This window comes from Phycomyces blakesleeanus, assembly GCF_001638985.1.
Source record: "Phycomyces blakesleeanus NRRL 1555(-) unplaced genomic scaffold PHYBLscaffold_26, whole genome shotgun sequence".
Taxonomy (NCBI): domain Eukaryota; kingdom Fungi; phylum Mucoromycota; class Mucoromycetes; order Mucorales; family Phycomycetaceae; genus Phycomyces; species Phycomyces blakesleeanus.
In genome coordinates, this window is record NW_017265159.1 from 373,163 (window position 1) to 399,800 (window position 26,638).

General features: G+C 33.7%; 5 protein-coding genes across 5 annotated transcripts; 3 read left to right on the forward strand and 2 right to left on the reverse strand.

Moving 5' to 3' along the window:
- The first annotated feature begins 333 nt into the window (after positions 1 to 333).
- PHYBLDRAFT_188819 (hypothetical protein) lies at positions 334 to 1,406 on the forward strand. Its single transcript, XM_018439567.1, has 2 exons — positions 334 to 763; positions 834 to 1,406. The coding sequence occupies exons 1-2, from the start codon at positions 364 to 366 to the stop codon at positions 1,382 to 1,384; spliced, it is 951 nt and encodes a 316-aa protein (XP_018286170.1). The 5' UTR covers positions 334 to 363; the 3' UTR covers positions 1,385 to 1,406.
- A 3,071-nt stretch (positions 1,407 to 4,477) lies between these two features.
- PHYBLDRAFT_183335 (hypothetical protein) lies at positions 4,478 to 5,578 on the forward strand. Its single transcript, XM_018438753.1, has 4 exons — positions 4,478 to 4,585; positions 4,683 to 4,747; positions 4,844 to 5,238; positions 5,314 to 5,578. Exons 1-4 carry the CDS (start codon positions 4,487 to 4,489, stop codon positions 5,457 to 5,459), a joined length of 705 nt encoding a protein of 234 aa, XP_018286171.1. The 5' UTR covers positions 4,478 to 4,486; the 3' UTR covers positions 5,460 to 5,578.
- A 1,351-nt stretch (positions 5,579 to 6,929) lies between these two features.
- On the forward strand, positions 6,930 to 11,500 carry PHYBLDRAFT_183336 (hypothetical protein). Its single transcript, XM_018438754.1, has 19 exons — positions 6,930 to 7,113; positions 7,238 to 7,313; positions 7,419 to 7,512; positions 7,592 to 7,802; positions 7,887 to 7,968; positions 8,092 to 8,368; positions 8,489 to 8,530; positions 8,697 to 8,823; positions 9,008 to 9,055; positions 9,143 to 9,195; positions 9,275 to 9,335; positions 9,407 to 9,466; positions 9,542 to 9,557; positions 9,657 to 9,838; positions 9,913 to 10,046; positions 10,139 to 10,402; positions 10,567 to 10,745; positions 10,882 to 11,125; positions 11,211 to 11,500. The coding sequence occupies exons 1-19, from the start codon at positions 6,950 to 6,952 to the stop codon at positions 11,315 to 11,317; spliced, it is 2,421 nt and encodes an 806-aa protein (XP_018286172.1). The 5' UTR covers positions 6,930 to 6,949; the 3' UTR covers positions 11,318 to 11,500.
- Positions 11,501 to 16,252: 4,752 nt separating this feature from the next.
- Positions 16,253 to 21,569, reverse strand: PHYBLDRAFT_79399 (hypothetical protein; the record flags this gene model as incomplete). The annotated part of the gene is made up of 17 exons (XM_018443459.1): positions 16,253 to 16,666; positions 16,706 to 16,821; positions 17,152 to 17,173; positions 17,464 to 17,497; positions 17,557 to 17,694; positions 17,838 to 18,175; positions 18,355 to 18,469; positions 18,607 to 18,746; positions 18,817 to 19,023; positions 19,220 to 19,313; positions 19,425 to 19,539; positions 19,692 to 19,803; positions 19,939 to 20,265; positions 20,351 to 20,652; positions 20,846 to 20,900; positions 21,203 to 21,353; positions 21,438 to 21,569. The coding sequence occupies 17 exons, from the start codon at positions 21,567 to 21,569 to the stop codon at positions 16,638 to 16,640; spliced, it is 2,427 nt and encodes an 808-aa protein (XP_018286173.1). The 3' UTR covers positions 16,253 to 16,637.
- Positions 21,570 to 25,504: 3,935 nt separating this feature from the next.
- On the reverse strand, positions 25,505 to 26,221 carry PHYBLDRAFT_150801 (Homeodomain-like DNA binding domain-containing transcription factor; the record flags this gene model as incomplete). The annotated part of the gene is made up of 1 exon (XM_018432550.1): positions 25,505 to 26,221. The coding sequence occupies one exon, from the start codon at positions 26,219 to 26,221 to the stop codon at positions 25,505 to 25,507; it is 717 nt and encodes a 238-aa protein (XP_018286174.1).
- Positions 26,222 to 26,638: the final 417 nt, after the last annotated feature.

Here is a 26,638-nt window from a genome sequence, read left to right on the forward strand (position 1 = left end):
TCTAGGATACTGTTTGATCTCGTAAATTAGTATAAATATCACAAACATTATTACAAACAAACTTTATCTTTATCTTCATTCTATGGGGGTACTCAGCCAGGTTGATCGCTCAAATTCTTGTGTGAATCTTAGCCAATGATGTCAATTTGTAGTTGAGGACACCAAAAGGCAAAAGATCAAATTTCGATCAAATTTCGATCAAATTTTGACCAAAATTTTAATGACATTCATATGCCAAGATTATACGTCATTTAATAAAAGATTATGCAAAAAAATTGCTATATAATCTAGGAAACATACAATTGACATCTTTCTTCACACCTGCACCTTTATTTTGCTTCACACCTTATTACGAAAAAAAACATGTCTAACTCTAACAGCGAAATATCTTTATCCACTGAAGATAACCATGCTATCAAAAACGAATATAAGACATGGTACAAACATGATGGTGGTAAAGATGGTCTGACTTCTATGGAGAGACTTCAGCAATTCATGTTGATGAACGGCGGAGAAAACCTCAATATGTATCTTGGCGGTGACAAGGAAGGACGAACGTTCAAGTCGTCAAAGGTTACAATACTGAATAAATGCAACCAGTATTTTCAGGAGCAAGGGGTTTATCGAACTACAGCCCAAATAAAGTCGAGGCTCAACAATCTTTTGACAAAACAATATGGAGAAGCCTATCGTGTTTGGAATAATAGTATTAAAAATAATTCTAACGACGAAGGCTCTACCAGTGAAAAAGAAGGCTTAGAGTGTAAGTTGATACTATCTATATAATACCAATTCTAGATCTCTTTGTTTTAATGTAATTTGTATAACAATAGCTGAATTGAATCAAATCTGCCCTGCTTTCTTTCAGATGGAAAATGTTATGGACAATAGAAAGACTGGTTCTCCAGCGGTTTGTGATACCACAAAGCCAATGGAATGGATACATGACGAGGACGGCGAGCAAAGCAATGGCGATGATGACAACACGGACGAAGAATCAGCTGAAAACAGTCATAGCAGCAACAATGAGGAATATGACAGCCAAAATGATAACATGTCTGTACTCTGCTCCCCTCCTCCTAAGTCAAGCTCTTCTAGAAAACGCAGAAGAGTAGACGTCGAATATAAAGAGTTGGCAGAAGAGGTGACGAGACAACTTAATGAGTCTTCTGTGTCCCTAGAGGCAAAAATAGAACGGCTTTATAGGGAAAAGCTAGAAGTTCTTAAGGACGATCTTCACATTAAGCGAGAACGCGAATTTATACACAGAAAATTCGAAAACATGATGAAAGCAGTTGCAGAATTGGCCAAAGTGCAAAACTGGTCAGATGAAAAAGTGCAAGAGCAAACTGACGACGTTTACAATAAAACGTATGGTAGTTAAAGACTATCAATTTAATAATGACAGCAACTATCATAGAATACCTGTTATACATCATTTCTACTTTTGAGATAATTTATTTCTTTATTTTTTACTTTTTTTTAAGAAGGTTCCCATCTCCGTTTTTTATGAGTATCTCTTCTTTGATACGGATACGTTTGAGCTTAGCATTCTCATCTGACAATGACATTGCTGGATAGTCATCTACAGTGCCAGTCACACCTTCTCTGCTGATCCTTTCGATCTCTTCTTTTTCTCTTTTCTCCCATGAAATCTTCATCGTCATTGTCATCATGTCATCTGTCTGGTCGATCAAAAAGTTATGGAGAATGACACAAACTCTGATCCAAGAATTGACCATGTTCATGTCTTTTCGACTTCTTATCTTAATTGGGAGTCGCTTCAAAGAGCAGAATCTTGCTTTGAGGATCCCAAATGCATGCTCAATTTTTATCCTCATCATTGCTATGTATGAATTGAACGCTTTGTCCGCATCACACAATTCCTTGTTTTTTTTGGCTTCTTTATGACAGGGACAACGTACGTCTTGGGAATGTAACTAGCATCGGCTAAAACATACTGGTCACCAGAGAAGAAGTTATTGGGGTCGCTACCCATGGTCGATTCTTCAAACACCCTGGCATCGTTCATGCTTCCGAAGTATCCGCAAGAGAGATAACGAATCTTCTTTTGATGGTCGCATACCCCAAGAGTGTTTACACAGTATGTGCGCTTACGACCAAAGAATTCTGGCTTTTTCCACGACGGTGTATGCTGCAAGTTAAACAGACACCCATCCAAAAACCCAACAAGATCAGGAAATCCGAATGGTTTCTCATTGCTTGGGATTATCGTTGCTGTCTTCTCGAGTTCTGACGGCCAAAAAACGTACATGTTTTCCATTGATAGCATTACCTTGAAGAAACGAACTGTGAAGTTTAAGACACTGCCCTCTAATAAGTTTAAAATAATTAGTTCAATGGATTAATTATATGTTTATATAGATTAACGGAAGTCAGTTTACTAAAAGACGCTTACCTCCAACACCAGATCTTCGTGCAAGCCTGCTATAGGATACAGCATTCCCGTCTGAGCCTAGTCTCTCCAAGACCAAAGCTAATTGAAGCTTTACATCAGTCTGCTTATGTCCTTTCGGTGACTTATATAAAGAATGGTCTTTGATTATCTCGTACAGCTTATTAAACGAGCTTTTGGACATTCTGATTTCTTCTTTGAACCCATCTGCATCTAGGTCTTCGAGGAAAGCAAGTTTTTCTTCCTTTGATTTAAGCTTTGGCAATGTATTGCCACCCTTGTGTAAGTATCTGTTGGCTTGAAGGTTCTGCTCAAGATCCTCCACAACAGCTATCTTCTCCAACTCTGCATCAACTTCCTCTTCAAGGACTTCTGAAATATTTTTCAACAGCTCATCTGCGCTTGTTGATAAAGATTGTACCAGACTTTTTTTTTCCTTCGCTACAAATTTTCTGATTTTACGCGATTTCTTTAAGGCAGCAACTGTTTGTTGCTTTGCACTGTATTTTGGCATGTTATACGGAGTGAAAGAAGTGTTACATGACTTTGTTGACAGTAAATTCTATGATTTATTAAGGAGAAAGATAAAAACAGTATTGTATTGCATATAAAAAAGTAAGGATTCAGCCAATCAGAGAGCCGTACGTTTTTCGATCAAAATTTGATCAAATTTTGATCGTCGCTATTACAATTGTAGTCCAATAATATCGCGTTCTGAATTTAAAATTTGAGCGATCAACCTGGCTGAGTACCCCCTATATTTATTCTCTTAATGTGGGACTTCTCGCACATTATTATTATTATTACAGTAGTATCTTACCTGAAATTTACTTTATAAAAATAAAATAAAAAATATATATATACAAAATTTGGTCAAACCGTTGATTCTTTAGGTGTTCTTCACAACCTCGGACCTTACAACTTGACGTTTTACTAGACCAGTCCCCCAAGCCATACACAAAACAGTTTTGGAGTACCTGATCTCTAAAATTTTATCTTAGTGTGTGAATTTTTTTGTATTATTTCTTGTGTTCTTTATTTTGTGATACTTTTACTAAAACGAAACAACAATGAGCTACAACCGCCTTATTGATACTGTTCTTGGAGAAGGAAGAATCAAGGAATATTTACAAGCATTGTCTAATGCCTGCCCTTACATTTCCTAATCGACAAATGACTCGGAAGAACAAGCAGATTCCCTTGGAAGAGCATTTGTCATTTTTCAGCGACTATTCATTCACTTCCAGGCCCAATATGCACTTTCAAAAAGTTGACATGTTAATATGGACTTACAGTGTCTTTTTTTTCTTGGGATCTCCCGTAACGTTAACAGAAATTCGAGTTAATGACCGATATCCAAATGACAGCAACTACAATTGGTGGACTCATACCCTGACCAACTTGCATGATTGAAGGAATCAAAACAGTTCTATAACTCATTTTATAAATATGTGTTTTTGTATTTGTAAAAGGCGATAAAATAGCATAATTATGATCTTTATGAGAAGTAGCCATGTCAATATGGCTCTCCAGTATGCTGTATACGGGACGTTATTTCCCATCTTACTTCCATGTCGAAGGTTAAAATACACCGACATGTACAAGATTTTTTTTTGTCTTTTTTGGAAATTTTATGTTACATAATTATTATATATATATATCATGTATCTTTGTGTATGGTTTGGGGAACTGGTCTGGTAGAACGTCAAGTTGTAAGGTTTGGGGTCGTGAAGAACACCTTTTGTTTCTAATTTGGATTTGGATTTTGCTATATATATACAAGGATATTGTACTACAGATAGATATCAAATTATCTTATTAGGCAAGGTATGAAGGTACAGAAAATAATAATACATGTATGTATGTATGTATGTATGTATGTATGCTTGTATGTGTGTGTGTGTGTATGTGTGTATACAAGCAAGCCAAACTGAAGCAAGACGAAATATAGTACATTCTGTTCAAGTTGAAATAGCGATTTTACGCAGCAAAACTATAAATACAAATGGATTATTACCTCCATATTCTTTAGTTTCTCACACATCTTTACCATTTGTCTATATTATTTCTATGAAGCCCATCCAATTTTATGATCTCCGTCTTCCAGCTCTTGGAGAAAAAAGTTGGTCTCCAAATACCTACAAGACACGCTATACACTGAATATAAAGGTATGCCTCCATCATTCCCAGTGCTCAAAGCAAAATATCAATATATATATACCACACACCCATCAAATTTTTAACATAAGTTCCAAATCATTTTTAGCGTCTCTCTTATGAAACAAAATGGGTTACTTTTCAAGAAGTTCTTACTATAATTCCGGAAATCACGTAAGTCTATTTTTTATTCTATTCTATTATCACTGTAAAACACGCGTATATATATAAAAGAGTTACTAATCTCATTATTATTCTGTACTTTTACAGCAAGACCGGCGAAACTCCTACTGTACCTATCATTGTAGATGTTGAGAAAGACAAGGTTATTCAGGAATCTTTCAAGATTGCACAGTATCTGGAAGACACATACCCTGAAACTCCTAGTTTATTCCATGGAAATGAGGAGCTACACGCATCTATTCAAAAAAAAATAGGCTCTACCCTGGCTCTTAATCTCGCCTGTATTGTTGTATTAAAAATAATCAAGGCATACGGCAATGAGGCCGAGCAGGCCAAGTTCAGAAAGGATCGTGAATCCAAATTTGGAATGCCAATAGAGCAGCTTATAGGAGATCCGGAGGATCGCATTAAGGCAATTCAAGATGGATTGGAAGACTTCAGAGAAACTTTGACAAAGACCCCTTATTTGACCGGATCTGAAGGTACCATGTTGACTATTAAAAACCATTGTTTTTGTTATTCTTATTATTTAACGCTGTTTTCATTTTCACTTTTAGTTGGGTGGGCTGACGTTGTATTGGCTTCTCAATTGAGGTTCATAGACTCTATGGATCCCGAATTATTTGATTCAAGAGTATTGGATGATACAAACAGAGAAAAGTCTTTAAGAGAATGGTACGTGCGCATGTCTGTGTACGCATAGACTGTAAATCATACAATAAACTTTTTGTAATTATGAGTATATACTCTATTTTTATTATTGAAATCATTTTGTTTTTGACTTTATCAAATAAACCTTTGAATGATCTATTATGAGAAACCAATAGCTTTTTTACTTTTAAATATGTGCTGTAAAACAGCATACTATAAAACTAAATAGATCAATTTGGACCGAAAATACTTCGTTACTGTATTTGCAAAGTGTATTAAGAGAAGTTCTTGTTTGCCTATATTTCTGCTGGAAATTCTACTATACTGTGGTAAAAAAAGGAAGAGAATTCGGTAGAGAATTTCTGTAAACGTTTTAAAAGTTTTAAGGATGGGTTCATGGGTAGTATTTTGTCTAAACAATATTTTTTTCTCACTATTCTAACTCAAAAACAAAGACACCTTTTCAATATCTCTTGCCCTAATATTTTCATAATTCTTTCTTTTTGTAACCAACAAAAAAACCTTGCTCTACACCTTAGATAGTAAAAATAATGATAAAATAATTCACCAGATTATTCAAATTATGTAATAACTTTCGAAAATCGAGCTTTATAATGCTAATCCACAACCTTTCTTTTCTTTTCTTTTTTGTAATATTGTGAGTGTCAATAGAGAGGGTGCTTAATTCATTTTTGAATGTTTATGAAAATCACTCAAACGGGAATTTAATTATTGATATTCCGATTATCCTATTTTGGATTGCTTCAAATTTACTCGATTTTTATTCATAAATGAGCTCAATTTTGATGGACAGATGTATTTTTTCAACCCAATTATGAATAGGCTAAAAATGGTACTCAGTATATTTAAGCACTATTTGTATTATAAAACATGACTCCATATTTGTACGTTTTTCAAAATTCATATTTTTGGTGGTTTCGGTGATTAAATTTCTGTCCTTAAAACTCATGTACTCGATAAATATGGAAATCTTCAAAAATGAAAAGGTAGTCACCCTCTCTAGTTAAAAGTTCTCATGTAAATCCAAATGCTATATGGCGTGTTATTTGATCCCTAACTTTACTTACCTCTCTACCGTTCATATCAATCTGGGACACAATCACATCGTGAGCTACCTGTGCAAGATTAATTCCTGAACTTGCTTTAAAAATATAGAGACCAAATGTAAGTCCCGTACAGAGTATCATCCTTTCTTTTTAATTGTTTTATTAAAAGTGCGAGCGTAAGTCACGTGCAGAGTATCTCCCTTTCTTTTTAAAGATATAGAGAAGAAGACGAATATAATTTTATGGGGATTCCAGATGGTTTCCTAATAGAGACAAAATCGGAACTTTGAAATATGTTTTATATATAAAAATAATCCATAAAACATTAATGTTACCCCCAATGAGAAAAAAGAAAAAGGAAAGTCAGTCAAACCAGAAGGTTGGGTTCTTTTTTTTTTTAATTTCTTTTTTTTTAAGTCTTTTGTGGTTTTATTTTTCTTATTTTTATTTTTCTTGTTCTTCATTCTCATTCACCATGGCTCAAAGGACAGAAAAAGAACTCCAGGACCTAATGGACCACTACAAACGATACCAAAATATACCTGTCAACGATGTGATTGTCGTAACCCAAAACCAAGGAGCGAACGATCCGCTTTCAGTTACTCCGGAAACAAATGAGCATGAGCATCGCAACATTGTGTAAGTGTTGTTTTGTTCTATAAGAAAAAATGAATCCGTTTAAAGTGCATAAATCAGTTATACAGGGGGGATTTTTTTTTAAAATATATATATATTTATATTTATATATATTTGCTTTATGTAGAGAAAAAGAACCACGAAGAATTCTCGAAGATCCCTTGGCTTTTATGGTAAACATGGGTGCGTACTATCAAGGAAAAGTAAGTTGAAGAATCAAATCAGAAAGGGTATCAGTGGTGGTAGGTGCGATAGTGAACTACATTAAGATCAATCTCTTTTTTTTTGCGTTTTTTTTTCTTGTGCAGGGATGGCGTGGTTACAAGTCCTACATCGGCAATAAGATCTTTTATCCCGACTTTTCAAAGAACATCAAAGAAAAGATTCTGTCGAGCAAGCAAGGTAATAAAAGGCAACAAGTAAAATGATCAGTATTGAATATATATATATATATATTTATAATAAACTTCTTTACAAATAGTTCAAGATGTCATCCATCAATTGGCAGATCGTCAAAACGCAATTCTCGAAGCAACAAGAAAACCAACAAAGAAATTCAAAAAATTGTCACCAGCTGAACAACAGAAGCGTATTCGCAAACAAGAAAAGGCATTGTGCCATGAGTTAGAAATAGTGGCAAATGCAATTGTCGATAAATGCATTTCTACTATGGATAATGTCCGAGTAATTCGGTGAGTGTTTTTTATTTATTTATTTATTTATTAATATATCTAAGAGTCAATCGATTTTAATATATAACGATTTTGAGCCTATAGTGTGGCTGTCTTTTTGGTTAACAACATCTTGGTGCGTCTCTATCATCAAGGAATTCATATCAAGGAGAGTGAATGGGTTGAGGCAAGTGAAAATAAAATAAAAACAAAACGACGGTTTTACTCTTTGGCAAAGTACTAAACAAAACAAAACAAAACAAAAAAAAGTTCTAATACGAAATCTTATTATACTATTTGTATCAATTAGCTCAAGAGAGTCGCATTGATTGCCCAACAAAACAAGCAATCTCTCATACTCTTGCCATCTCACAAATCTCATATTGACTACCTTGTGGTATCCTATGTAATGTATCGTCTTGGCATCCAAGTACCTCACATTGTAGCAGGTGATAATCTCGACATGCCCGTGGTGGGAAGTATCCTACGCTCGTGTGGCGCGTTTTATATTCGAAGAGAATGGGGTGATGATATTATGTACAAGACTATCCTTGAAGAATATATTAGTATTCTTTTATCTGAAGGAAGTAAGTGATTTTTTTTTTAAAAAAATAATAATGATAATAATTAGAGAGTTTGAGTATCGGGTAGTCAGGTGTTTATTATTATTATTAATCTGACACTTTTAAATTTTCATTTTAAAATAGTGAACATTGAATGTTTCGTTGAAGGCACTCGTTCTCGACTAGGTAAAGAAAATGATAAACACTTCCTGTAAAAAGAACAAGAATTAGAAGAAGAATGATAAAAGAAGTGCATATTTCTTATATATATATATTTGGGATTTTTCACATGCAATTATTCAACTCAAATCCTTTTTTTTTAATGCATGCCTTTTCTTCTTCTTATGGTTAGGCAAGTTACTTGCGCCAAAACTTGGTATTCTCAAGATCATACTGGACGCATTTTTGGAAGAGCGTTTCTCGGACTGCTATATTGTCCCAATTTCATTGGGCTATGATAAGATTATCGAGACATCAAGGTAAATAATTTTGAATATCAAACAAAAAAAACCAAGAAGCCAAAAGAAGAAGAAAAAAAGAGGCGGGGCTTTGTAAATCTCAGACAAGAGAGAATTTTTTTTTTATTTTTTTAAAAAAGGGCTTTATCTAATTCAAGTATTATGATATCTTATAAAAATAATAACAATACGTATATGTACTTAGCTATGCGGAAGAACTATTGGGAACTCCAAAAGAAAAGGAAAGCGTCTGGTAAGTCAAGAAATTTTTATATTGAGAATCTTTTTTTTTATTAACTAGATAGATATTCACTATTACCTTTTTCTTTTATTTTCATAGGGGAATTCTCAGTAGCTCTCGCTTACTACAGCTCAAATGGGGTCGTGTAGATGGTATGCAAATTATTAAACATATAAATAAAATAGATTGTAGATAACTGAGCTGACCCACAAAACATTTCCTTTTAAATAGTCAGAGTAGCCAAACCATATTCTCTCAAAGGCTGGTTAGAAGAACAGTTGAGCATGCGTGGGTAAGTAATTCTGAATTATAGATGCCTTACAAAAAAAACTGATTTTTCTAACTTTACTTGCATCCTATTAGAAATATCGATCTTTCAGATACACATCAAAAATCTGTACTGTTGAAATCATTGGGATACCGGTAAGAATAATAAGTTCTTTAAGTAATAATTCACTTTATTAATAATTCTTTTGTGTATGTGTATTTCATGTGCAGGGTATTGGCTGATATTGTAAGTGTGATACCATTGTCTCGTATTATTAGTATTATTATTATAATAATGAGTATTTGTGACTGTGATCGTGTATTAATTAGTCTTTTAATGTTACAGAATTCTATTGCTGTGGTAATGCCATCTGCATTAATCGGAACGGTTATCTTGACGCTGCGAGGTCGAGGTGTCGGAAAAAGCGAATTGATAAGACGTGTAGACTGGCTCACAAAGGTCATCACAGACAAAGGTGGACACGTTGCAGAGTCACATGGCATGTCGACAAGTCAAATTGTAGATCGGTAAGATCACTACCAAAAAAAACCAAAAATAATCTAATAATCAAATAATAATAACAATTTGTTTATATACACAGTGCTCTTACGATTCACAAAGATCTCGTTGGTGAGCGTAAGGGTAAAGATATTCTTGAACCTACATTTTATGGAATCAATCCCTTTGAGCTATCGTATTATCGTAACCAAGTCATACACATGTTTGTGGAAGAAGGTAATCATTTGTTGTCATGGAAACCAATACATTTAATCTTTGGATTTACTCTTACTCACGCTGAATATACATATATATATATATATAAATAGCCATTGCATGCGTATCTCTCTACACTGTGGTTAAATTTGGTGGTGGAAAGGAGTTACAGAAAATGCGATACGATGACCTTTTGGCCGAGATTTCTTTTCTATCCAGTATATTAAAGCTTGACATGATTTACAAGCCAGGTGGAATTGAGAGCAACACTCATCGCACTATTACTTGGCTTGCTGACAATAATGTTCTTGAAGTAACGGAAGATGGCTGGGTTGGATTATCAGATGTAGAACGGGCCTGTGGTCGTGAAAATTATGGTGAGGAGAAGGGGAAAAAAGGAGAATTGGTCAAACCTTCTTGATTAAGGATCTTGTACATAAAACAAAATTTGTGTGTGTGGGTGTGTGGGTGTGTGGGTAGGGTTGTTTGGTCAAGGTCACTGATGTTTTATTATTATTATTTGGTATGATTAACAATTTAGATTTCTTGTGCTTTATGATCTGGCCATTTATTGAGTCTTACTGGCTGGCAGCAGTCAGTTTGTTTTCTTTGGCACCTCCAAGCAAGTCATCAACCAAGGAACCTGTTTGGGTAGAGAACAAACTATTTGCCAATAGAGCACAGGCCCTCGGAAAGACTTTATATTATCAGGGTGATTTGGTAAGTTGAACTATAAGTTCTCCGATTTTCTTCTTCTTGTAATTCATTCTATTATGTTTGTTGTTTGTTGTTTGTTGCTGTTGTGGAACCATATAAATGATATCTGATACTAATTATCTTACACAATCAATAAAAGAGTTATCTGGAAGCAGTTAACAAAGAGACTCTGAACCAAGCATTTACTCGATACCAAGAAAAGAATATTTTGTTGAAACGACGCCAGGGTAGTCCAAAACCTGTTAGCGAGGTTGCACTCAGCCTTGACTACACTCCGGACCGGGTCAATGGTGTTCTGTCCCCGAGAGGCCATCTTTGGGAACTTGTTGAGAGAATCGGCAAGTTTAGAAGAGAAGGAAAGAACAGAAGAGATAATGCTACAGGTTCGTATTCATGTTTTATGTACATATGTACATATGTATTTTCTCACATAGTCTTAATTATTACTGTTGTTTTACAATCAAACAGTAAGCACGCGTGTAATTCGTCTTGCCGAAATAGTAGCAGAAGACAATGCTACTCCACCTACTAAAGCCATTTTCAAGAAGGCTAATCAAGATAAATCCAAGCTTTAAAAATCCCTCGATTATTTTTCTTTCATTCGCATCATTTCGCTTACAACTATTTTTTGCTTTATATTCCAACCACATAATATTATATTTCTAAACCCCATTATTAAACCAATATACTACAAAATATTTATTTTTGGAATTTTTCTTTAAAATAAGAAAAAAAAAAGTCAATTTCTTTTGACAATGAAATGCTAGGTCTAATATTGGAAACTGCATTTCCTTTTTGTTTTTTGTTCTAATAAAACTAAAGATTATCATAGACACACACACAAAAGCACAAGCGATTGTCGATCAGTTAATCTGAAATAAGGATCAAAAAACCAAACTTAACACAGAAGAATGTATATTGTCTATCAGTTTTCACATGTCTTTGCCAGTGGGGTGTCAACATCAATGTCTCTTTATATTGGCAAAGAGCTTCCAAGAGTAAAAGTAAAATAAAACAAGGCATCATTTACAAAAAGGGTCTATACAATCAATGTATCGAGTTTGGTTTTTCTTCTTCTTCTTGTTCTGCCAGCGACTTGGATCCTTATTATTTTATATATCAATTATAACAGTCTGTTATTCTCTAGAGTTGCTTTAAAATACTTTATGTGTTTGTGTTTATTTTTGAAATGAATCTTGACACTGTCCAAGCCTAAAAATAAGCTATCCTGATATTGAATGGCGAGAATCGATTGTGACATGAGTTGAGGGTTCTATATTTGAAGTAATCCGATTGCGAATATAAAACAGCATTATGTAAAAGCCCTAATAATCTAATTCTTTCTCTTGTAATATGTAATTATTTATAATACAAATGTTTCTTTTTTTTTTTTAAAAAAAAAAGCTCGATTATTAATGACAATACATGCAACTAATGATTCACAAATCTAATAATAAAAAGAAGAAGAAAACAAGCTTAAATTCTCTTTTATATATGTATGTATGTATAGAATTTATAAGCTTTTATCTGATCAATCTTTATATATTTGATCAATTGTAGATTTAAGAGATAAATCTACACTTTCTTTTTCAATTTATTTATATTGATAATCAAATTCTGTATTTTGAAACTTTTTTATTTGTTTTTGAAACATTTATTTTCATTGATCAATATCCCAACAAATCTGAAAATCGATATATATATATATATACTTGTGTGTGTAAACATACGTCTTCCTTTTTTAATTATTCTTGTACCATATTGAATATCAGTGGTCTAATGCGTTCAATTAAACCTTGATTCGTGTGGTTTAATGGTACTAATTATGTATTTTCTTGGCAAGAAAATTCAGTAGTTAAAACAGCTATATTGAAGTAATAAATGGAATATAGATATTGCTGTGAAGTGGAATAGGATCAATATGGTTGTTTCAATTGACCAGTATACTACAAAACAAGAACAAGAACAAGAACAGCTATATTAGCAATTCTTTATTACCATGGTTATTTTGAGGTTGTGTGATCGAAGTATATAAATGGGGATGGTGCGGCATACATTACACAAAACAATCATTGGTAAAGATATATTTATATATTAATGTATTCATATATTTTTCTATTCATGTATTAATGTATTAATGTATTTATATAAGTGTATAAATATATAAATGTGCTAATGTGCAAATATCTATATACATATCTTACCTTTTGTGCAATTGTGTGTGTGTGTGTGTGTGTGTGTGTTGTAACTGTAACATCACACGAAACAACACAGTGGCATAAGTGGCATTTTTCTTTATTTCAAACTTGGTCTATAGGCCTATAAGGCATGCCTTTCTTGTGTCTGGTTATTATGAAACAATTGCGACAATCGATAGACACAAAACACATATATTTGTTTTATGAGTATTATTAAACAGCTAGCCTTGAGTAAGAGGAGATACTTTACAGTGTTGTGAATTCATGTGGATTACCTTGGTAAGGAAATACGACCCGATATTCTGAATATCTATATTCCATCAGGTTTTATAGGAGTTGAAGTGGTTAGAGCGGTTGAAGCGGTTAAAAGGTTTACAAGAATAGGTTTGCATTTACAAAAATAAAAGAATAAATGATGAAATGATAAATAATCAATAGTAAAAATAAAATAAAATAAAATAAAATAAAATAAAATAAACCAAGGGGAAAATTAATTAAAGGAAAACAAAAGAATCTCTTTGGAGGTAAAAAAAAATTATAGGCGTATGGGGTAAAAGGTAAATGACACGACAAGAGAAACCTTCTTGAATATATTCTGAATTGTCCAAGTCTATTATATTATATTATATTATATTATATTAAATCATATCATATCATGTTAAATTAAATTAAATTAAAAGAGCAAAGGCAGAGGCAAAATGAATATCAAAAAAAAAGAGAGAAGCAGAACATCTTTACAGCAATCAAGAATTGTGGCTATTATTTCAAGCAAGATACTATAGTTATTGCAAGTCTGCTAGATACCATTGAATTGGCAATTTGATTTTCTTACTTATTAGCCATGTAGTTATGTAGTTATGCAGCTAACCGGCTAAGCAACTTACTATATAGCTCACTTACGATATAAATTGCCTTAACTCACATACTAGTACTCATACACGTATATATACATATATATACATTGCTAATATTGTTCATGTTTGTTTCTTTAGGATTTTGTACGCGCTTCTTCTGTTTAATTCCAACGTTTCTCCTGAAACATGGCTTGCCTCCCATATAATTGGCCAAAAAATGAGCAGCTGTGCATTTAGGGAATTCAGATTGTCTGTGTGTCCACACGTTGCCTGGTGTGAATAAGCAAACGATAGGCCGATCTGACTATTTGGGCCATTCATTCTCTCATTATTTCACCTTGTTGTGCTTCTTATCAGTATTATATTGAAGTTCCTCTCCCTCCCTCTCCTCCTACCCTCCCCCCCAAGCTCCCCTCTGTCTCTCGTTCTCTCTTTTTCCGTTCTTGCCACTCGTTGCACTGTATATAAAAAGCCAGATTACATGTACCTGTGCTTCGTACACTACCAGAACAGGGAGGTCTTATTTGGCGTTGATCTCATTACATTAATATTGACCTCTATCAAATGCCTTGTCGCTAGTTTTTTTTTCTTTCTTTCTTTCATATTTTGTGTCATACATTTCAAAAATAATCGACCATTTTAAATACTGTAAAATAATAATAAAGCTCTGATTCTAATCTTGTTAAACCTCTTTCCTCTAACCCCCCCTCCCCCTTAACACCTTATTTTTTTTTGGTTTACCTTATTTCTGTACTTTCGTTCTTTAATATTCTTCTTTTTTCTTCTCTCTCTCTCACTCATTTACATCTGTCATGAATTACTTTACATTAAATGAAGACGACGAACAGTCTACTGAAGAGCTCTTATTTGATTATCTCAATTCAAGTGGATCACAGTCATCATTTAGTGAACTTGGCACACTCACACCTTGCCAACTAAGCCCATATGAAGAGCCTCAACAAGAATGGCCAATGTCGGATATTGTACCCCACAATGCCTTATTCACAAGTGTTATGAGTCCAGTCCCGCAACCTTTCGTAGACGACCCTATCTGTTCTCTATTACCAGCAGATTCAATTCAATTAAAATTCAACACTTTTTCTGACCTTCAAACAGCCATTCAAAATGTCACAATCCTAACAGAGCCACAGCTCATGTCTCAAAGAAGGATCAAAAGAAATGCGAAAGAACGTATGCTGATCGAAAAAGAAGAAGCAGATCTCGACAAAAAATCCAGAAGAGCCATCAAGCTTCCAATGTCAGTCAGGCTCACCGCAGAGAGCTCTCAATTACTAGAGAATCTTATACAGCAAGCAATCACCCACTGGTGCTGCATCGGTTTCAAAGTAGCACCAATTCATCTTGATCTTATCCGTGATTGGAGAAATGCGCCACCGACCATCGTTTACTGCGTGGCATCCATTAGTTTGGTCACCTTTATCGATCATCATGTAGCCCATTCGTACATCAAAGACGCAGCAATGGAATTCTACAGCCAGGCTCGGCAAAAGATGGACGACATATTCTTTGACTCTATGCATCCGGCAATAATCCAATCCTACTTTTGCCTAAGTTACACCTCAAATCTGCTACGACTTTATGAGCAGCAGCGGACCTGGGTCAGTCTTGCCTCGATTGCGCTCCAACAACAGGCCAAGGAAATGACCAGACACAACCAGATCGATAATCCCACAATTTTGTGCTGGTTTCGGTGGTACTATGTAGATGCTTGGATGTGTCTGACTCTCAACCGAGAATGCCTTTTACCTGACCAAGTTCCTGGACTGGATTTCGAGATGATGGAGCAAGAGGTCTTGCCTCCTGCTGCATCTGAGATGGATCACTGCCGCTACAACCTTCTCCAGTTTGCCATCCTGACAAAGTACATGCGAAAGTATATCCGGGCAATGCGTACAGGAACCATATTCAACTATCTACCTGGCGATGACCGCCCATACCCATCCACACTATACTACGAGATCACTGACCGGGTCAAGGATTGGTACAACCGTCAGATGCGCATCTCTACCAACCACCGTCTGCCATCTTCTCATCCACAGACCACATCGTCGTCAAGTCCGAGCTTTTGCCCGGGAATCGATATACATCTCCATTTGTGCTACAATGCGATGCGGCTCGTCGTCCTGTTTCAATTCCTCCACCCGCACCAACCACCAGCTAGACACATTCTTATTGACTGTCTGCAGACGAACCTTGCGCTTCTGCAGTCACTTCATTATCTCAAGGAAGTCGGATGTGACCAGAGCACGTACCACCACATGTTTTTTGCGATCCACAATACGGCCAAGAGGATCTATCACTACAATCTCGGTGATGACAAGGTTTCTACCGACCTCAAGGCTTATGCTTGTGATCAACTCCGGATGAATCTGACCCTTCTTCGGGGAACCCAAGCATATGTGAACGACGTCTTCAAGGTCCGTTTCTACGCGGAGAAGATTGAAGAACAGTTCAGGAACACGGGGATCTCTGCTGATTGGCTCGACGATCCCAAAACTGCAGCCCTCAAGGCAAGCCAAATCGGCTCATTCATGCAACTCCCAGGGACTCTGGTATTTCGGTTAGAGAACAATACACCAACACGCCCAAGAAAATCACCAAAACAGTCTTGTAAGATAACACAATCCTAAACAAAAAACAAGAATAACAATACCAATAGCAGTAGCAGTAGCAGTAGCAGTAGCAATCAAGAGAGACAGCCAGACAGACAGAAGAATATGAAAAAAAAGAGAGATATATGCTGGTATTTTTTTTTATTACTATTATTATTGTTGTTGTTGTTGCTGCTGCTGCTGCTGCTACTGCTGCTGCTGCTGCTTCTGCTACTGCTGCTTGGAAATATCCCATTCATCTATACAAATTATCCACACTTACATTCACACACACACACCCACACCCACACCCACTCTCACACCCACATTCACACACCCAGACTCGTACTGTAACGCATGCACAAAAAGATAAAGGAAAATCTCTCTGGAAGACGCTTTTTTTTCTTTTATTCTTCTAAAACGCATACTTATTTATTTATATGTATATACATATATGAGTGTATGTATATGTATATGTACCAATTCTTACTATTATTCTTATTCTTATTCTTATTCTTCATTTTTTTTTCATGTATATCAATAAAAAAAAACAAGGAAAAAATAATATCAAGCTTGTATAGTTTATTGTTGAACAGTCTATTTTCTCTAAAGATGTATTTGAATAAACTTTGTAGAATATAACAATTGGTTATTGTCCTACGTCTAAAAAACATGCGTCTAGTTTTGTTTTCTCTCTCTACCTTCTTTACGGCTGTAGCTTATTTTGGACAAGTACATGTCTTACACGCGCAGTAATTGTTCATATTCTATTATATTTTATTCTATAAAATATATAAAATTAATTGGTGTCAAAAAAATAAAAACAAAAACAAAAAGACAAAAGGAAATAATGATATATAAATTCATCTATTCTATTCCATTTTGTTTCATTAAAGTTATTTATCCCACAAGTTAGATTTTAACGACCGCCAGACGACCCTTAAGGAAGGTCTAGATATATATATATAAAAGTCAATCAGTAAGTAAGTATTCTATAAAGCGAGTTGCAATTCTGGTTCATGTATTCAAACAAACATAGTAAAAGGCAAATATTTACCTTTTGTCCGGTAACATTGGATACTTGAATATGGCTTATTAATACATATGTTTCATAAAGAAAAAAAATTAATAAAAAGAAAGTGGGTCTTACCTGAAGCTTTGGAATGGGCTTAATGGGCTCTCCACATAAAAGGCATTTGAAAACATAAACAGAAAAGTAGTGTACGCTCAATCTCTTCCACAACAGCATGTACTGAAAGAATATTGCCCCAAAAGGAATTGGCATATTCTAATTTAGATATAAGAAATAAATAAATAAAAAAAGACAAGCCGTCAAACCCTATGCTTTGAATCGAGACCAAGAACCATAAAATCCAAAAAGAAAACACCAAAAGACTAATCTATAGAGTGATCTGTTAATTAGTCTCTTACCCGCATTCTCAGATAAGTTCCTCTCCGACTATCCGTCTTATCCAATTGTATCTGAGACTTTTTTGCTTTTGCCCGAGATACAGCAGCAGCAGCAGATGATGATGAGGATGATGATCCGACCGAGATTCTTCTTCTAGTCCTTTGTCCAAGCGAGCGTCCACTCTTTGTATACCGTGAAGCAGAAGGAGCTGGTGTAATTACTGGTTTTTTACCTTTGGTTTCCCAAAACGTACTCCAAAGCTTTTGACATCCTATCTTGAGATTTTTCAATCTGTAATATAATGGGTGGTGTTTCTTTAGGAAATTGTTATGGTCAAATATATCAAACTGGAGACCACCTTTACACAGAGGCACATAGACACACAAGCACAAATACAAGTACAGAAATATACACAAGAAAAATAAAATAAGAGAAGAGAAGCAAAAACTCGTGTAAGATATTTACCAAAACAACAACACACACATCCCAAAACAAAAAAGAATCGTGGTTTTTATATGTCAGATAAATCTTGCTTACCTGGCAGTCTATCTGGATCCTTTGCTCTTAACATTATTGCAAACAATGGGAAATGATTAAAAAATGCTAGCAATGTTTCCATAACTGCCTGAAGAAATATTACACCCACACGTCCCTTGAGAAAGAAAGAAAAAAAGGCAAAAGACAGACAGACATTTATTATTAAGGTTGTCTTTTTTTTTCTTTCTTTCTTCTATTCTAATTAATTAATTAATTAATTAATTAATTATATATTATAATAGAGGAACTTACCACAGCAAATGTTAGATAGTAAATCAGTACAGTTGGAAACAAGAATGTCAAAAGGGTGAATAGACAGGTTCCTAACAAAAGTTGATCCAAAGCATAGTCGCATGAATCGATACGATTTCGTAGTGTGTTTCGCTTCTTGCCTATGTATACATGTGTTAGTGTGCTTGATATTATTCTTAAAAGACTGTTTAATATATTGATCTTACTTACCTCGGAAAAGGTTAAACAAAGAATGAAGTATTAAGAGTTGCCAGTTGAATATACGTGCAGCAACCATGTGGAAACAATATACATGAAGTGTCATAAACGCCAAAAAGTCTGATGACAGAGAGATAATCATAGACACTCCAAATACGCCAGACAGACCAATGAGGTGGACAATTTGAGGCGTGTAAGGTTCAATAAGCTGCACGCAGTCTGATTACCAAAAACAAGAACAAGAACAAGAATAAGAATAGATTGTTAATTAGATAGATAGATAGATCCAAAATAAAATAAAAAATATTGATATTTGACCAATTAATTAATGCTAAGCACAATGACAAGAATCTCTTTCTGTCTTTTCTTTCTCACTTGCCTGTCCATAGACGAATCAACCACAAGAACAATTCACTCAAGAAACTGCCTAATTCGTGGTTTAGTTTGAGTCCTGCAGGAGATTCCAAAAACCATAGCATCATTGATTGCAAAGATTCCACTGTGTATTTCTTTTTTGAAACACAAGCAAGCAAACAAGGTTAGCATATACAGTAGATATATATAAAAATATCTACTGGTTATACCATTATCATTGTCCTATATATTTTATTTTGTCTTACATTCAATGCGCCATGAAGTACCTTTGCTGCGCTGTAGCTGTTACTCATTAGAAAAGAACCGATCGCCAACCCAATGATAATATCATTTGCAACGAGCCACATACTGTTGTAAAAACTAAATAAAAAAAAAAGGTTTGTTTGTTTGACCATCAAACGACTACATTAGTTGTTCTTTCCTTAGTCTAAACCTTATGTTCTTTCCTCTTCCTCCTTCCCCCCCCCCCCCCCCCCCCCAAAAAAAAAAAAGATTAATAATAAAGTACACACCTGATATAATATGCTCTTGTCTCGGCTGTATTTGCTCTATTACGCTCGCGTAACATCATGTATTGTCTAGGCCAGAAATAAAGTTGCTGCAGTCTAAGATCCACTTGTTGACCTAATAATGAATGTGAATGTGAATACAGATAGATAGATGTAATATAATAGCCATAATAGTTAATAATATCGTAGTAGTTACAAAACTAAAATACTGATAGTATAGATTACTAATCATCTAAATAATCTTTCTTACCTGCAGCAGACAAGTCTTTTATCGCTACCGTGTTCAATAAACCCTTTGGTAGTCTGACGTTTAAAGAATACAGAAATATTTCGGCCACTAGTAGCAATACAAACGAAACACACAAGATAGGTCCAACAATAAGAGTTTTGATTGTCTGGAAGATCTTTCTTATGGTTCCGATCATCCAGACATGTATAAGGTGAGAAGCAAAGGATTCCGAAACTGTCCAGATCCAACCAAAAGAGTCTGGCTGTTTAGATTGTCTTAATTGTTTTGCACGAGATGCTTCGATGCCTATTTCTAAATAATATGAAGAGTTGATCTGCAAATCCCCCCCTCGACAATTAATAGACGAATAAATAATAGTGATAAATAAATAAAATGAGCCTACAACTACAACTACTATCACTATTACTATTACATGACATTCTCATTTTTACCTGGACTAGTACAGATACAAGATCATCAGAAACTTGTGTGGTACATCCTGTGTGGATGTGACTGTATTCAATGATTTTTTCAATATTTGCAATGGTCGTTGGGTGCTTGTTGGCAGGCGTAAGAAGAGGCCCGTCTGGTCGTGATTCTGATATTTCTTTGGCGGATATGTCAAGCTCAAGTGGATCGTGGGATAAGAATTGCAGGCGTTTTGGGTTGGGTTGATCGTAAAATATGATTTCGTACAATTCAATAAGTTCTGGTTTGCCTCTGTGGAATCGAGTTCTACAGAAAATTATTCAAATAAAAAAAAAATACATACATACATGTATACATATACATAAGTATTAATATATATATATATATTAATATAAAAAAATTGCTCAAAATTAAAATATATATATATATATATATATATATAACAAAAAGGGATAATTTGCTTGTTCTCTTTTTATGCATGTATGTAATAAGACTTTACAGAGGTACAGGAACATAGGCATCGTCCAAGTTTACCGTAATCCAAGGGTCATGGCCTTTATATATATCATTTTTTTTTTATTTTTTCATTTTCATTTTCATTATTATCATCATTTTAGTTATTATCAGTATCATTATGATGGTAATGATGATAGTGACGATGATCCATATGCGTGTTGTTTGTAAAGGAAGAAAAAGGGTTACTTTTGTTTTAATGAACATTTCTTTTATTCTTTCTTTAAATATGAAGAAAAATAGATATTTAAATACTACATAATCTTATATGTATAAAGAGCAGCATATATTCAAAGATACAAGCACCAGAAGAAGAACAAGAAGAACAAGAAAAGGCACGTACCATTGGTCTCTACACGCTTTGATTTTTCTTTTGCATCCAACATTACTCCCAAAATCTTTGGTGGTACTTTGCAGACCTTGTTAATGTGCGAGAATTCAGAATGATTTCCTGATCTACAGAATTCCGAAAGAATTGTTTGGAGATCATGTAACTAATAAAGAGTACGTTTGTATATCACATTCGGTTTATTTGTTAACCAAAAGAAAGAAAAGATAACAAATCTCATCAATCTAACCTCGACATTCTGTATCACTGTAGCAACGCAGATGGTATTGTGGGAGTTGTACCAACCAATGAGGAATCCTCTGCGATTGTTGGGTGTGCAAATATGAGATGGCCAAAATAATTTGAGTGCATCACTTGACATTAGAAACAAGTTTCCTTTGTTCTTTATTTCTTTTTCTTTTCTTTTCTTTTTTTTTTTTTTTAAAAAAAAAGAGATATTTTGTTGCTGTTGCTACTGATGTTGTGGTTGTGCCTTTTGTTCTTTCTTTCTTTTTTTTTCTTTTTGAGTGTTTCTCCAAGAGTAAGGAAATTGAAAACAGAAAAGTTTAAAGTTGGAAGAGGTGTAGAAGGATCTTTTGATGTACTGTGGATACGACAAGAGGATTTACTACAGTTTAAACCTCTTCTTTTTTTTGTAGAAAATATAATAAAAATCAAATCCAAGACTCTTTTCTTCTTCTTCTTATTTTTAAAGGATGTTGATTGTGCTGGTGCTGGTGCTGGTGATGAGATGTGCAGTCGACTAAACTGTTCTTGGTTAATTGTCACAAAAGAAAGAAGCCAAAATAATAATAATAATATAAAAAAATTACCCCTCTCCCCTCCCAATAGAAATAAAATAAAATAGACGATCTCATTCTGTAGCAAGGTTTTTTTTTCTTAAAAAAAAAAAATGAACCAGATGCGGAGGGTCAAAAAAAAAAGAAAAAGAAAAGGAATTATATGAGAAAGTCCGTGATTTGAACCGCTGTCAAAACTTTGGTCAATGAATGTAATTTGCTTGACTTCTAGTTCTCTACTAAATTTAACCCAATTTGTTATATTGTATATTGAAATAGTAGGGTAAGAAGGTCATGTTAATCTTTGTATATCCTTGAATTTTCTTTGGTCAAAATAAAATGTATGTTGTGAGTGTCGGGTTAAGAAGTTGATAATTGTACAAATCTTTGAAGATAAATATGAAAATTTGATTCACAATACACATAGCTTGCTTATGATCAAAAGTAAATATTTGCATTCTATATTCCAAATACCACACAATTATTATTGCTGTTATTTATGGAGCATGGATATATAAAAAGGTGAATTCTCATAATGTTCTTTATAGCATTTATAGTTTAATTCCTGACAAGGATTTTTTTTTTAAATTTTTTTTTTGAAAGAGGTTTGTAGGCCTCTTGAATTAGAGATTGCCATTTGAGCACCCTAATGAAACGCATAAGGATTTTCATCTTATTTTTTGAAAGAACCAATTATGATGTTTTAGATTTAAACTTTGTTCTATACTGTGCTGTACTTGTGTATGGTGATAGTAATAATATTAACATTAAAATTTCTTTCATTATTTTCTTCTTGTAAGAATTTTTTTTATATGTCAAGTTATCCTTAGAATTAGGCCAACAAAATGATAATATTACTTGTATTTGGAATAGATATTTACTTAACAATTACTATAAAATCGCAAAAAAAATAATAATATTCATATAGACCAGTCTAATGGTATTCACAAGAGTTGGAAGAATATTTATAGTTTAAATATAGAATATAAGCTTTTCTTATTCTTCCCTAATTGACTCTTTACAATTAATCTAACTTTACTAAAAATAATAATAATAATAGTAAATGAAAAATACCAGTTTAAATCAATAGATTATTTCTTAATGAAATGACATATGATATTCAACATTTATATATATATATATATATAAAACATCAATTACCGGCAGAGTAATAAGAATAAGAATAATGATACTGATAAATGTATTAATTAAATATGATATACATTATATTCAGTCTCTTGTTGAACAATTGAATGGAATTCAGAATATATATATTCCTGGATATAAGAACAAATGGTAAACCAATTATTTATAATTGATTGAATAATTGATAATTAAGAGTTGAGATTTGATAATACCAATGTCATATAAAAAAAAAGAAAGAGGAAGAAGAAGAAGAAGGGCAAGAAAAATGTCATAAAGTAGGGTTGACTTTGAGATGAATTAGGTTACAAGGGACTGAAAAGAATATACATATATATATATATGTATACAGGGTGCTAGGAGTGTAATATACATACATATGCATGTATGCATGTACCTATGTATGTACCTATGTTTATCCGTAAAGAAGCAGTTTCTTTATATTTTTATTTTATTTTGAGTTTGTATTACATTCTGTAGATGATATTTAACTCATATGTATATATGTAATTAGAGAACTTTGTATATAAGAATATCATCATTTTTTGGCTTTTTTTTGTTGGTTCGCTCATAGGCTCTTTGAATTGAATCTAACAAAGAATATGTATATATAGAATTTAGTAAGTATAGAGATATCGATGAAATATGAAGCTGTAATTACTAGTGTATAGTTATGAGTAAAGTAGCTGAGACTACTAACAAATGTTATATGAAAAAGAAAATACTATATTCACCAAGCTATGTTTCATTCATTATAATTATAATTAACTATTAAATCATTAATAGTTAATAATAGTTTCTATGGTAATTTGATTCATTAATTTATTTCTATATACATGTGTGTGTAAATAGCCAAGAACGCCAAAAATTCCAAATAACTGGGAAATAGTAGCGCGCACACAGAAGCTAAAAACATCTTGTTTAAAAATAAATTAATATATATATGTATTTGAAACAAAAGAAGGGAAAGTATCTTTATTATTTATTTATCTAACAAGAGCCTTCCTCCTCCTCCTCCCCTGTCCTCCCCTGATTGATCTAGACAAATTTCCCTGACTAGCTCAGAACCACAAATCTTTTGTATCTAGATCCATAACAATAATATCTTTATAATATCTTTGAATTCAGTACCAATATACTTCTTGTAATGAAATACAAAAAGAGAGTGTTTCTAGAAAGATTTCTTTTATTTTATTGTTTGATTTTATTTCTTTCTTATTATTATTAATAATAGTAGTAGTAGTAAAAATCTTGAGGTGACAATAACATAGTACAACAATATGTAGCTTTAGTTTCTTTTTGCTTGTCGTGCAGATAATTATATAATTATATTGTCCCTTGTTTTCTGTATTAATGTACATATTCGATCGAGCACATTCGATTATTAGTGCTGATGTGGATCAAGGGACAATCTATTATGATAGGAGAAGAATGACCATCGAATATATATTTTTATAGTCACCAATATCGACAAATTTTCATTGAATACACATCCAGATCCAGATACAGATATAGTTTCTATTTGCTTTATTTTATTTGTTTACTTTTTCACCAGCCTGCACAGCTACACCCTTTCATATACATTACATACACTTGTAACACACATTATTTAACAGTCAATAGATATCTGTTTCCTTTTTCTTTTTCTTTTTTTTTGCTTCTTGTATTCTTATTATAGATATATAAAATGAAAATTAAAATAAAAGGGTAAACCTTCTTTTTATCATCCCAAAAGTGTGCAGGCACACAAACATAAAAGAAATAATGAAATTCGAAATATCAAATAAATAATAATAAAAAAAAGAAGTATTAAATCCAATTATCAATAATTGAAATCATTTTAATACATAAAGAAGTGTGTGTATAGATAAGGACGTATCCTAAAAAAGAAAAAAGAAAAAGAAAGGTGAAATTGAGAAAATTTAAAGCACGTAGTTTGTCTCTCTTTTTGTTTGTTTTTGAATTCTACAATTGAAATAAACAAGCTCATTTCAAATATCCAAAAAAGAAATAAATAAATAAACAAATAAAGAGACCGAAAAGACTTCTCTAAAAAGGATAGATTGGCTACAATTGACAAGCAGTTGTAAGACAATAAATAAATAAGAATTGGAGGTGAATTTGGTCAACAAATTCCTAAAGAAAAATAAAAATAAAATATGATATGAAATATATATATATATAGAGAGAGAGAGAGAATCAGGAGAAGAAGAGAAAAAGGGAAATCGAAAAAAGAATAGAGGGTAAAATAAAAAAGTGAAAGGAAAGATTTGTCACTGTGTGCGCACGGATGCATCAATGGATCTTGTTTGTTTGTTTTTTGTATGGTGCATCTTTGGTTGGTCAAAAATTCGGTTGTTCTTGCTTTTGGCCTTTAGATTCCCCTCGAGCGTCTTTTGCGAATAAGACTAGTGTACTTGATTGATCTAAATTCGCATTCTCTCCAGGTACGGTTCTTCATATTTTGTGCGACTGATTTCCAAGCCTGCTTGAACAGTCTGGCGTGGTTCTTAATGACCAACATGAGCTGCTTGTCGTCTTCATTAGACCATTCACGCTGCTCGATCTCCTTTGTCTGCAAGGTTTTGAATCGACCCCAGCAGCAGCCCCGGGATCGATGGGGAAGGTAGGTAGCCGAGATCATGGCCCAGGACAGGTCTTGCATGAAGCCTTGCTGCAGTAGAAAATCTTCTTCTGGAGTCCATGGTGTGCGTGTATGCTGGCGACTATTGGTCTCAATTGAATTACACTGCCGACCTACTACTACTGCTGCTGCTGGTACAGTTGCTGATGTATTTGGTGCTAATGTGATTGGCTGGCTAAGTGGATAAAGGGAAGGTGACGGCAATGGCGACGTAGGTGGAGATGAGACAGGTGAATATGCTGGATAACTAACTGATGCTAATGAGCTGTTCATGCTTTGAGGGGACGAGGGTGTAGATGAGGTTGATGACCAGACAACCGACGGCTGACGGTACTGTGTCTCAATATGTATATTAAGCGAGGCTTTAGAGTAGACTGGTGAATAGTTTTTGTAGATAAAATGATCATCCGAGTCTAGAGTAGGACAAAGCAAATTCTTGATATCCATTGTGAAATCAGAGGTCAAAAGAGAAAGAGAGAAAGAGAGAAAGAGCTCTTTGGTTGAAATTAAGAAAGAACTATAGCTATCGATCGAATAAGCAAGAAAAAAAATTATAAAAAAGAAAATCCAATGTCTTTTTATATGCAACAAAAATAGGCAAGGGCTTCTTTTTTTATTATTATTTTTGTTACCCTCGAGTTATATATTTGTACCCCTTCCTCTGTCTTTATTTATTTATCTATTTCTTTCTATCTATCTCTTTCTGGGGTAAAGGCATATTTGGACTATCTTTTCTGCTTTGCTTTGCTTTGCTTTGCTTTGCAGGCATATTATCCTTTTGATTGAGCTAAAAAGGAGAAGGTTCTAAAATAATAAAGTATCGAATCTGGTATTCGTTGATTTGATTTATTCCTTGTCAAATTT